The sequence below is a fragment of the Saccopteryx leptura genome, chromosome 4 (assembly GCF_036850995.1).
Source record: "Saccopteryx leptura isolate mSacLep1 chromosome 4, mSacLep1_pri_phased_curated, whole genome shotgun sequence".
NCBI lineage: Eukaryota > Metazoa > Chordata > Mammalia > Chiroptera > Emballonuridae > Saccopteryx > Saccopteryx leptura.
In genome coordinates, this window is record NC_089506.1 from 169,827,555 (window position 1) to 169,839,718 (window position 12,164).

Consider the following 12,164-nt stretch of genomic DNA (forward strand, 5'->3'; position numbering starts at 1 on the left):
AGTTCTGCATGTCCACAGAGCAGATCGTTTGGGTAGGCAGGGCTAGATCCGGTAGGGTGCTAACCCAAACAATGAAGTTTAGATGTTATCTCTAAAAGAAACAAGTCACTAAAAGAAGAAGGAAGGGATGAAGAAAGGAGGAAAAAGAAAAACGTTAATATTTTCTGGGTGCTTACCACAAGCAGAGCACCATTTTACAGAAGGGGAAATTGAGATTCAGAGAAGATAGTATCTTTCTGAAAGCCCCACAGCTAGTAAGTAACTGGGGGGGAGCCAAAATTTAAACCGAGGTGGTCTGACTCCAGAGCCCATTCTTTTAATCACTTATTATATTGTTCCTTGTATAAGAATACTAAACAAGTGAAAGACACAGATATATTGTTTTCACTAACACATAACAACATAGCTACTCCCCCCCAAAAAAGATAAAAGACAGTAGCCAAATGCTAGCCGGCATCCAGTGCAGAAGGCTGCGCACCGCCCACACAAGAATAAAGGAAGCCGTTATTCTCCATGGCAGTGGTTCTCAACAGAAGGTGATTTGCCCAGCTGGGACATCTGGCAAAATCTAGGGGTATTTTTGGTTGTCAGGGGAAAGAAGCACTACTGGCATCTCATGGCTGAAGGCTAGGAGTACTATTCGGTATCCCACAATGGACAGGACAGTCTAGCACAACAAAGAACTGTCTTGCCTTACTCTGAGATATAATCTGACACAAACCATCAAAGAAAACATGAGCTTCCCATCTTATAAGTGTCTTAATAAAAATAACAAACAACTGTCCACACAGCTAATGGAAACTACAGTCTGGACTCTTGTCCCTGCAATTTAGATTTAATTCTGGCCTGACCAATGGTGGTACAGTGGATTGAGTGTCAACCCAGAATACTGAGGTTTCCAGTTTGAAACCCAAGTTTGCCAGTTTGAGCATGGGGTTGCTAACACAATTTTGCAGTCACTGGCTTAAGCCCAAGGTCACTAGCTTGAGCCCAAGGTTGCTGCCTTAAGCCCAAAGTCAACAGCTCAACCACAAGGTCTCTAGCTTGCCTTGAGCCAAGTCACGGGTCCAATTCCCAGTCAAGGCATGTAGAGAAGCAATCAACTCACAACTAAATGGAGCAATGAGTTGATGCTTCTCTCTTTCTCCCTCCTTCTTTATCCCTTCCTGTCTCTTGCCTCCCTTCCTCTCTCTTTCTCTCTCTCAATAAAACAAAAAACAGTCCTGGCCAGTTGACTCAGTGGTAGTGCATCAGCCCAGTATGTGGATGTCCCAGGTTCAATTCCTGATCAGAGCACACAGAGGAAGGGACCTTCTGCTTCTCCACCCCTCCCCCTGCTCCTTCTCTCTCTTTTATCTCCTCCCACAGCCATGGTTCTATTGGTTTGAGCACATCAGCTCAGGGAGCTGAGAATGGCTCCATGGAGGTTCCATCTTAGGTGCTAAAAATAGCTCAGTTGCAAGCATGGCCCCAGATGGGGGTTGCCAAGTAAATCCTGGTTGGGGCGCATGCAAGAGTCTGTCTCTCTATCTCTCTTCCTCTCAACTTGGAAAAAGAAAAAAACAAAACAAAAACAAAAAAAATTCTGAATGCCTGAATTCATATGTTGGAAACTTAACCCCCAATAGTAGGTGGGGCCTTTGGAATTAGCACGTCTGTAAAAGAGGACCAGTCCAGTGCCCTAGCCCCTTCTGCCACATGAGGCTACAACAAGAAGTTTTCAACCTGGAAGAGGGTCCTCACCCGTCCATGCTGGCATCCTGACCTCAGATTTCCAGCCTCTACAACTATGGAAATACATTTCTCTTGTTTAAAAGTCGCTCAGTCTGCGGTATTTTGTTACAGCAGCCTGAAGGGACTAAGACACCAACCATGCTCAAAAGCATGGGTCCCCAAACTTTTTACACAGGGGGTCAGTTCACTGTCCCTCAGACCATTGGAGGGCCGGACTATAAAAAAAACTATGAACAAATCCCTATACACACTGCACATATCTTATTTTAAAGTAAAAATACAAAACAGGAACAAATACAATATTTAAAATAAAGAACAAGTAAATTTAAATCAACAAACTGACCAGTATTTCAATGGGAACTATGCTCCTCTCACTGACCACCAATGAAAGAGGTGCCCCTTCCGGAAGTGCGGCGGGGGCCCGGATAAATGGTCTCTGGGGGCCGCATATGCCCCGCGGGCCGTAGTTTGGGGACCCCTGCTCAAAAGCAACAAAAGCTCAGCAGTAGTTCAAGTCTGGATCAAAATTAGTTCAAGCTTAACATTAGAGAATTCTAGAACAATTATATTAATGGGGCTGCAAAAAGTGTTGTTAACCTTTAATTAAGAAAATTATAAGTACCTGGAGAAGTACAGCCATTAGGTAGCTAATGGAGGTAACAATGCATTCCCCATTAAATTATTTTTAAACACTTTCAAACCACAAATGATAAAAAGTATTTTTAATATTTTTTTCAAGGGAAAAAGACTCATAAAATTGAGGGACAATTAAGGTCTGGGGATCTAATGTACAACGTGGTTACTGTATTTCATAGCATTATATAGTGTAACTGAAATGTGCGAAGAGAATAGAACTTAAGTGTTCTCAACAACAGCAACAAAAAAGTATATGAGGTGAAAGATGTGTTAACTTGGTTAACTTGGTGAGATCCATTCACAACGCATAGGTATATCAGATCATCAGGTTGTACACTTTAAATATATTACAATGTTATTTGTCAGTTATATCTCAGTAAAGCTGAAAAAATACTAGGTCATCTTAAACAGCCACAACATAAATACTGTACTTGAATTTTAGAAATGCAGATGTGGTGGAGAGGAGGGGTATGTCTATCCCAGCCACCTCTAACTTTCTAACCAATCACGATGTCCCAGCCAATCTTATATTAACAAAAATGTTAGTATATGATTACTTGCTTTAACCTATATTTATAAGGTCTTTGACTCTGTACCTTATGTGATTAATATCAAAGATATAAGTACTTACTAAATCAGAATATAATTTATGAAGAACTATTGCTTTTCACTTGTGATTTCCCAATCTTAGATTTTTTTTTAAACAAGATCTTTTTTTTTTAATTATTTTTATTTATTCATTTTAGAGAAGAGAAAGAGAGAGAGAGAGAGAAGGGGGGAGGAGTAGGAAGCATCAACTCCCATATGTGCCTTGACTGGGCAAGCCCAGGGTTTTGAACCAGCAACCTCAGCATTCCAGGTCGACACTTTATCCACTGCACCACCACAGGTCAAGCCAGATTTTTCTTTACCAGTCCAAATGGGATGAAAATTACATTTCTCAGTGGAGGCATATAATTTAAGTCCCCACCTTCTATTTGTTTTTCTAGTTTATGAGGAAGTTTCTGATCAAAGCATCTAAACTCAAAAATATTCCCTCAGGAAACCCAGGATGATTAGAAAGTAACTTCATTTAAAAGTTAACAAATGAACTATATACTTTAACTGTGCGACTTGTACAGTATATCTCAATAAATGCATTAAGCAACTCCTGGACATGGACAACAGTGTAGTGATTGTGGGGTGGGGGTGTGTAGGGGAGGTAAAGAGGGGATGGGGGAATAAAGGGTGATGGAGATAGACTTGGCTTGGGGGGATGAACACACACAATATAGTGCACACATGATGGGCTGTAGAATTGGGAACCTGACACCTGTATAATTTTGTTAACCAGTGTCACCCCAATAAATGCAATTAAGAAAAAGTTAATGGAATTTTCATCTTGCTGTCATATTGGTTTTATTAATTTAGTCAAATACATTGAGAGAAAAATGAACACCTTAGTGGTTATTACATGACTACTCAGAGGACCAAAATCTTGCTGAAATGAAAACACTAATCTAGTTCCTATTTGCAGCAGCAATTTTCAAAACTAAATTTATAACCAAAGCTTGTGACTGTTTTCCCCTAAAAGTCTTTGCTAATCAAATGACAACGTATGAAGGTAGTCTGAGCCACATAAACTTTTGCTTTCTAAAGAAAACAAAAAGAAAAATCTCTATCTCCACCAGGACAAAGAACTACAAAGGCCATAACAAAAGTTTCCCTGAACAAACATTACTCAAAAAACCACAGCAGAAACTCTTAACTTGAAGAAACAACAGAGATAGCAGCAGAGAACAAACAGCTAGAAGCTATTGTGAGGCTCAACACACAACCAATAGCTTACAGTTTATATTAACTTGGGTTTTTAAATCTCGGCTAGGACTCAAACTACAAACTGCATGAAAAACACTTCCTGGTTTGTCAAGGTGAGGTTACCTCTAAAGCAAGTTATGAATAAAAAGATACTGCTTTATTTTCCTGACTTTTTTTTTTTTTTTTTTTTTTTTTTTTTGCATGAGAGAGACAGGGACAGAAAAAGGGACAGACTGGGACAGACAGACTGTAAGGGAGAGAGATGAGAAGCATCAGCTCATAGTTGTAGCACTTTAGTTGCTCATCAACTGCTTTCTCATATGTATCTTGATGGTGGAGGGGGGCATCCAGTTGAGCCGGTGACCCCTTGCTCAAGCCAGTAACCTTTGGGCTCAAGCCAGCAACCATGGGGTCATGTCTATGATCCCACGCTCAAGCCAGATTAGCCTGCACTCAAGCTGGTGACCTCGAGTTTCAAATCTAGGTCTTCAGTGTTCCAGGTGGATGCTCAATCTAGGTCTTCAGTGTGCACCACTGTCTGGTCAGGCTGACTTTTAAATTTTTCAGTAACAGTTGACATAAAATATATTAGTCTCAGGAGTACAACATAGTGATTAGACATTTATATAACTTACAAAGTGATTAATTACCATCTGACAACATACAGTTATAATATTATCAACTATACTCCCTATGCTCTACTTACATTCCTACAAATGTTTTTATAACTGTCAATTTGATTATTTCTTTAAAAATAATCATTTTTACTCATCTTAACATATAAGATTTGTAATTAGTATCTTCTAGCTGAACTGCTTCCTATGAGAACAAACACCAATTTTTTCCTAAAGTCAATGAAAAAATTTTATCTAAATTGCAGAAATTCATAACTAACTTTTCTGTTTTTTTTTAAATTGTGTTTATTGATTTTTGAAGAGAGAGAAAGAGGGAGAGTGAGAAAGAGGGGGGAGAAGCGGGAAGCATCTACTCGTAGTAGTTGTTTCCTATACATGCCTTGACCAGCAAGCCCAGGGATTCAAACCAGCAACCCAAGCATTCCAGGTCTACACTTTATTCACTGTACCACCACAGGTCAGGCCAACTTTTCAATTTGTAATTTGGCACTTAAATCCAAAGAGCATTTTTCAAAATGGCACACATAAAAAAAAAAAATGTTTTGCCAAGCTTCTCTCATACTCAAATTTCCCACAATTAATCCTTTTTAACTCACAAGGAATTATTATAACAGTAATAAAAAAAATTCTTAAGTAACTATCAGGAATCAATAAAACTTCCATTAGGAATAAAATGTGTGAATAATATTAATGCAAAATTAACTGTCTTCATTTCATCTAAGATAGAATGAAAGGGTCATCTAAAATAACAGAAAATACTTTTGAAAAATAAAAAAGTGTTTTCTATTTTAATTTCAGGGGGGAAATGGGCTAATTGACATTGCATGCTTAACTTTGACTTTTATTAGTATCATAATTATCAAAATTACCAAGTGTACTACAGCAGGAGAAAAACATAATAGTAATTATTATACAATTCGCTTTTTTTTAAGTAAAAGGAGGGGAGGTAGTGAGACACACTCCCACATGTGCCCCAACCAGGATCCACCCAGCAACCCTATCTGGGACCAATACTCAAGTACCAACCTATTTTTTGCTCCTGAGGCTAATGTACTGCAGTGGAGCTATCCTCAGCACTAGGGTCATTGATTGAACCAATGGAGCCACTGGATGCAGGAGAGGAAGAGGAAGAGGAAGAGGAAGAGGAAGAGGAAGAGGAAAAGAAGGGGATGACCATTTCTCATGTGTGCCCTCACTGGGAATCAAACCCGGGATGTCCATGCACTGCAATGACATTCTATCCACTGAGCAACCAGCCAGGGCCTATTATACAATTAACTTTGAAGTAATTGCTTACTATTTTATTTATGAACTAAAGTAGGAATTTTTAAAAAATGCCAAGTATGCCTGACCTATGGTGGTGCAGTGCATAAAGCACTGACCCGGAACACTGAGGTCACTGGTTAAAAACCCCAGGCTCCCCTGCCCGGTCAAGGCACAAATAAATAGCAACTGCGAGTTGATGCTTCCTGCTCCTACACCTCTTCTCTCTCTCTCTCTCTCTCTCTCCTCTATTAAAATCGATAAAATCTTTTTTTAAAAAATGCCATGTATAGAATACTATACAAACAATACATATTCAATATTTGAATAGCTTCTATATTTGAAATACTGTTCATATATTACTCATATGTTAAACACAAATATACATATGCATTTAATTTAGTACCTATCACAAGTCTATAGGTGCTTAACACATGCATTTTATGGTAGCATGGTAGTTAGAGATAGTGTGGTTAACTTCAGCAGACAACATCTGCATTACACATATGGCCATCAAAATAATTGTGGCATGCTTTTGTGACACTAAAAGAGGCAAAGCCTGTTGCAAAATGATTACTTCCAACAAAAGCCTGCTTAAATTGTTTATTTAAAAGGCATCTATGCAAAATAATAGCATTATAAAGTTGCTGTTGCATTTAAACCACTCACCAATTTTCAACCTATTTGTGAAACAAGGTAAGCACCAGCAGGTCACAAAAAGAAATTATGGATCAGGATTTTTGATTCATGGTTCTTTGACAAAATTATTCTATTTGATCACAAGTCTTGGCTGCTGTCATGACAGAATAATGTGCATGCTCCACAGCTGACAGGAGTACAGCTTTCATGATTAAATAGGAAGATCATACCCCAGATGACTTCAGACTTTGCACTCCAGAAAGACTTTTTTGTTGTTTCAGTATCGGATTTTCAATAATCTTTTTCTAATTGTTTCTATCCCCAAACCAAAGAGAAGCTGCACTACCAAACATTTCATTTTGTGATTTTTCCTATTTTATTTGCAAAGTAAACCAAAGAAGGTCACATGATCTTATACAGTAAGTTCTTTTACTGATTTCATTGGGAGGTGGAAGATATTTTGGAACATAAAGAAAGCTGAAAATATAAAATGAGCACCTCCTCCCAAAAGTCTTTTATTGTTTTTATTGGCCTTCAGAGGAAACAGCAAAGGAGAATCTGATAGACTTTTGCTTATTATAATTACTGGGAATACAATACTCAAAACAATTTCCTAAATGAAAGGGTTAACTTTATCTTGTGTCTTTAACTGGTCGTTTCTGCCCCCTTTTCCTGTAAAAGAATAACACCCGTGAAATTGGAATTTTGCACACCAAGGATGGTAGTATCAAAACTGAAGCTTTTGGCCAGGAACAATTACTCTAATGTACATAGAGCTATATGTAAAAATCGACTCACATAAGGAAATGCCCAGGGCCTACGCCATTAGGATTAACTTCTGAGATGACAAGAATAGGAAAGGACACTTGCCAGTCTGAACTCGATTTCTCAGACGACCAGCTCTACTGGGATTGGGGAGGAGGGTCCCTTCACCAGACTAGGCTGTTATCTAAAATGCCCACGATTTAAAAGTGAAGGAGAAAAGGAAACAAAACAAATCACTCCCGATTCAGATCACCTCTTGGTAGTTACATAGTTGCAGGGGCAAAACGAGCGCGCGGACGCCTCTGTCAGGTTGTCAACCCTAACCTAAGAACCCAACAAAATTAAGGAAGTGGATCTCTGCAATTCTCCAGCCTTTTTCTGTTTGGATTCTCGGGGTTAACAGTAGTATATGCATTTAATGACCTACAAACAAGCTAAGTAATTACCGAGTCGCTTGCAGAAAGGGAAATTATTTTCTGTCCAAACGTAGCAATACCCAACTACACGCCCAGACAACAGAATCACAATCACCCAGTAAACCACCCAGTACTTTAACGAGTGAACTCCTTTACTTCCTCAATGACATTATCCAGAAAAGACGGGGGGAAATCGTGCCTTCGATACGATTGAATATATGCGGCCCGTATATTCAATTCTGCGCCTTTTGGGGAGCTGCAGGGGAGCCTTAGATGCTTTGGGAGGAAACCGGTGTTGGGAAAACTTCTGGCCTCAGTTGCAGGACCGTGGATTGCAGCTGAGAGTTGGTGCGTGGACTACCCTTTGAAACATCAAACTTACTCTATTTTATGAAGGGACACAAAGTTAACCCACACTGCCACGTCCACCCTTTACCTGTGCGCAGAGGGGCAGCTGCGGCTCCTTCCTACCGCGTGGAGACGCGGTCGCCGCCGCGACTCCTGACAGCCTTCACACAAAGCCGCTGACCCCCCGAGCCCGCCCGACTGCCAACCCCCCGAACACGCCCCCAGCCCGCGCCTACCTTGATGCCCTGCTGCTGGGTGGTGAGGGTTAATTTGGATTCATCCAGGAGCAAAACTTCGCAGTAAAATTCTTCCGGAACAGCGCAGAAACAGCCCATGTCGGCTGCAGCCGTCTCCAGCCAGGCGAGAAAACTGCGACCCCGGCGCTGAGCCGCCCCCTCCCCTCAAGCGCGAGGCATTAATTTATTGGGCTACAGGAAAGCTCCTGGCGGGGTCCAGGGCCGCGCGGGCGGAAAGCAAGGAGGGCGGAGAAGCCCGAAGAGTCAGCGCCCGGGAGCAGCCGGGGAAGCGCCGGCGGAACTGGGCGCGGAGGGCGGCGGCGCGTCCCCGTGCATCCTGCGGCTCAGGCACCTCCGAAGGTGGGGACGCCGCGGCCCCTCCCGCAGTTCTGGGGACGTCTCCTGGCAAAAACAAAAACAAAAACAAAAAAACGGAGGAACGAGAGCTCGACGCCCTTCCCAGACTCGGACTCGGAAGCTCCTAGAAACCCCAGAGACCCCTCCACCCTCTTCCTCCAGGAGCGCGGACGCGACGCACTGGCCTCTCCCTCGCCTGAAGAGTCCCCAGAGGGCGCGCACTTCCAGCTCTGATTCCACCTGAAATCCCCGGTCCGGTTCACCGAATGGGGAGCGCTAGGCTGTTCCTTTGTGTCAGGGGCACCCACGACGTCCCAGCAACATTGCAGGAGCAGTGGCGAGGGTCGTCCCTGCCCCAAACCTCGAGCAGAGAGAAGCCCGAAGACAGTAGGAAAGGGCGGCAGGTTCCTACCGAGACCGGTGAGTAAAAGTCAGCTCGTCGCAGAGTGTGGCTCCAGTCTGGGGAGCCCCGAGCTCATCTCCGGGGCCATGCAGGGTCAAGTTCAAGCTCTCCCTCCGAGAATGACCTGCGCCATGTAGGGAGGTTCAGCAAAACGGGGAGTCGAAGGACTTGCAGACGGGCGCCCCGGCTGGGAGAACGGCGGGCGGGCAGATGGGTGGGGGTCTGCCCTGGGTGCGCCAGGCCGCAGCGGCTGAGGGGAAAGTTCTCTCCGCGGCTCCGGGAGTGGCGACCTGGGCGCGAGCAGCCCAGGTGCAGCTAGGCCTGGCCCCAGCGTCGGCAAAAAGCCCAGAGCGAGGTATGGGTCCAGCGGCCGGCAAGGGGGCGCCCCTTCTGGGCGGGGTCTCGGCTGGGGGCGGAGGGCGGAGCGGAGGTGGTCTAATGGCGAAGTGCCGACAGGTCGCCACCGGGAACTGCGCGAGGCGCCGCAGCCGTGGGGCCAGCCGAAGCTGTGGCCGCTCTCTCTGTATCCGTTTCCCGGGGAGACTGGGAGGCTGGCTCCAGGAGGGCAGGGCGCATTCCTGCTAGGACCCTGGCTTTCGGCGCTCCTAGTCCCACGCCCTCCGCGCGGCCGGCGGTGTCCGGGACTGTCGGGCACAATAGCTCTGAGGCTGCAGTGACCCCTGGTGGGTTCTCGTGTCCGTGCACAGGCAACCCAAGTTGAGCAGCGGATGAGACCGAGCCGCGCCGATCTTTGGAACAGGTGCAATCTGTACAGTTCAGCTGGGAACCAGTATAGAGTTCATGCGCATCATAGAGGAGACAGAGGGGAACACGCCGAGCCGAGTTGAGGGTGGGCCTCCCAGAAAATTAATCTACTCTATATTTCGTATTAGAAAAAGCAAGAGTATTGACATCAGACATGCTTTTGAGGTCCAAGCCAGGTAGTAGTAGCCAAAGCACAAAAATTTTTGCCTAAAACCTTGGGTGTGGGTATCTTAAAAATAAAATAAAATACACTTATAAAGCTCACATCCGCAGCATATTAGAACGGAAGTGAACAATTTGCAACCTTGCAGGGTGTTGCCTTCCATAATGATTTGCCGGAAGAAAAAAATCCCATAGAGATTCTTTTCCCTGCTATAGCAGCCCCATGTAAACATGAAGAGCAAAACCCTCAAAGTACGGTGTAAAGCTGCCATGCTTGGAATGAACTGTACCTGAAGCTACGAATCAAATCTACTTAATTTTCCGTACTTTCTGTGAAATAGAAGCAGGTTTTACATTTCTAATCAAATTCTATGTTTATATTGTCTCCGTTTTGCCTGACATGAGCTGACAATTTGTTATTCTGGGTTTAGCATCTTTACTCGTGAAGGCTTTTCTTTTCCGTAATATAATACTCCTGGTACAAATTACCAAATGGGATTAAAAGATTTCATAACAGATTTTCATTCTTTATCATAATGTTTAGTAGGGCCTCCTAAACTTGCAAAAACAAACTAATAAAGTCAAGTGTAATAATTTTTTCCCGGTTTTCAGTTTTGTTACCACTTTTTTTAAAAGAGACACACATCAATTTGTTGATTTATGCATTCACTGGTTGTTTCTTGTGTGTGCCCTGATGGAACACACAACCTTGGCCTATGGGGAAGATGCTCTAACCAACTGAGCTACCTGGCCAGGGCCTGTTGCCACCTGTTTTGTGCCCTTTGATTTTGGAGGGTTTTGTTTTACCTTTAATAGTGTTGGAAAGGCTGAGGTTTGTGGGTGAGGCAGCGATTCTGTTCCAGGATTCTCACAAGGAAAAATACAAAGCCATGAAGTTCTGTGCATATGACGTTTCTTTCTGAGTGAGATATTTTCCATTTCTTTATCAGGGACTGGAGAAAAGAAAAAAAATTATTTAACAAATAACTGCGGTTTCCTAAAGAAAATAGGAAGAATCCAGCTTTTTTTAATGTTAATGAGCTCTTGACATATAATAAACTGCATATATTTAAAGTATACTATTTGATACATTTTGATCAATGTATATACTCATTAAACCATCACCACAGTCAAGCTATTCAGTATATCCATCACCCAGAAAGTTTCCTCCTGTACCTTTGTGATCTCTCCCTCTCACTCCTCACCACACCTCACTTCCTATTAACCACAGATTTGCTTTTTGCCACTATAGATTATCTGTATTTTCTAGAGTTTTATAAAAACGGAATCATGTCAACTCTTTTTTTTAAAGGTCTGGTTTGTTTTCACTCAGCATAATTATTTTGAGATTTATCCACAATCTGTATATCAGCCATTCGTCCATTTTTATTACTCAATAGTATTCCTTTATATGAACATACCACAATATTTTATCCACTTATTTGTGTGTTTACAAATAATATAAATATTAAAAATCCTACTCTGAGGACTGCACTAGTAAGTTCAGGCTACCCTTAACAAACCTGCATAGAGTAGGTGGCTTAAACAGCAGACATTTATTTTCTCACAATTTTGGATTCTGTAAGTCCAAAATCAGGGTGCCAGCATAGTCGCTTTCTGGTGAGACCTCTCTTCCTGGTTTATAGGCTACTGCCATCCTACTGTGTGTTTTTCTCTGTTGCGAAGTGTGGGGACAGCTCAAGCTCTATGCTGTCTCTTCTTATCAGGACACTATACCTTCTGTATCAAGGTCCCACCTTTATCACCTTATTTCATCTTAATAACTTCCTTATTGCCCCTATCTCCAAATACAGTCATATTGGGGTTAGAGCTTTCACATATAAATTTGGAGGGGACACAATTCAGTTCATACCAAATATCTGTGCCTTTGTATGGACATGTGCTTTTATGTCTCTTGAAATTAAAAAGAGAGAGAGAGAGAGAGAGAGGAATAATTTGATCAGAAGATGTGCAAATGGAAAAGAAGCGCATGAAAAGATGTTCAACG

General features: G+C 42.6%; 1 protein-coding gene and 1 long non-coding RNA gene across 4 annotated transcripts in view; one reads left to right on the top strand and one right to left on the bottom strand.

Annotated features, from left to right (window-relative positions):
- EPB41L4A (erythrocyte membrane protein band 4.1 like 4A) overlaps nt 1-10,028 on the bottom strand; it is a 320,637-nt gene extending 310,609 nt beyond the window's left edge. The window contains exons 1-2 of one of the 2 annotated variants that reach the window (XM_066382000.1): nt 9,239-10,028; nt 8,470-8,871 (exon numbers count right to left, since the gene is read on the bottom strand). In XM_066382000.1, the coding sequence (XP_066238097.1) occupies nt 8,470-8,568 (99 nt within the window). In that variant the 5' untranslated portion in view covers nt 8,569-8,871; nt 9,239-10,028. Of the gene's footprint in view, nt 1-8,469 lie in introns of both variants that reach the window. The other variant, XM_066381999.1, reaches the window with a different exon arrangement.
- The window catches only part of LOC136403354 (uncharacterized), a 102,070-nt gene continuing 99,019 nt past the window's right edge, over nt 9,114-12,164 (top strand). For both annotated transcript variants that reach the window (XR_010751135.1, XR_010751136.1), the window contains exon 1: nt 9,114-9,246. This is a non-coding gene — a long non-coding RNA (uncharacterized lncRNA). The remainder of the gene's footprint in view (nt 9,247-12,164) is intronic.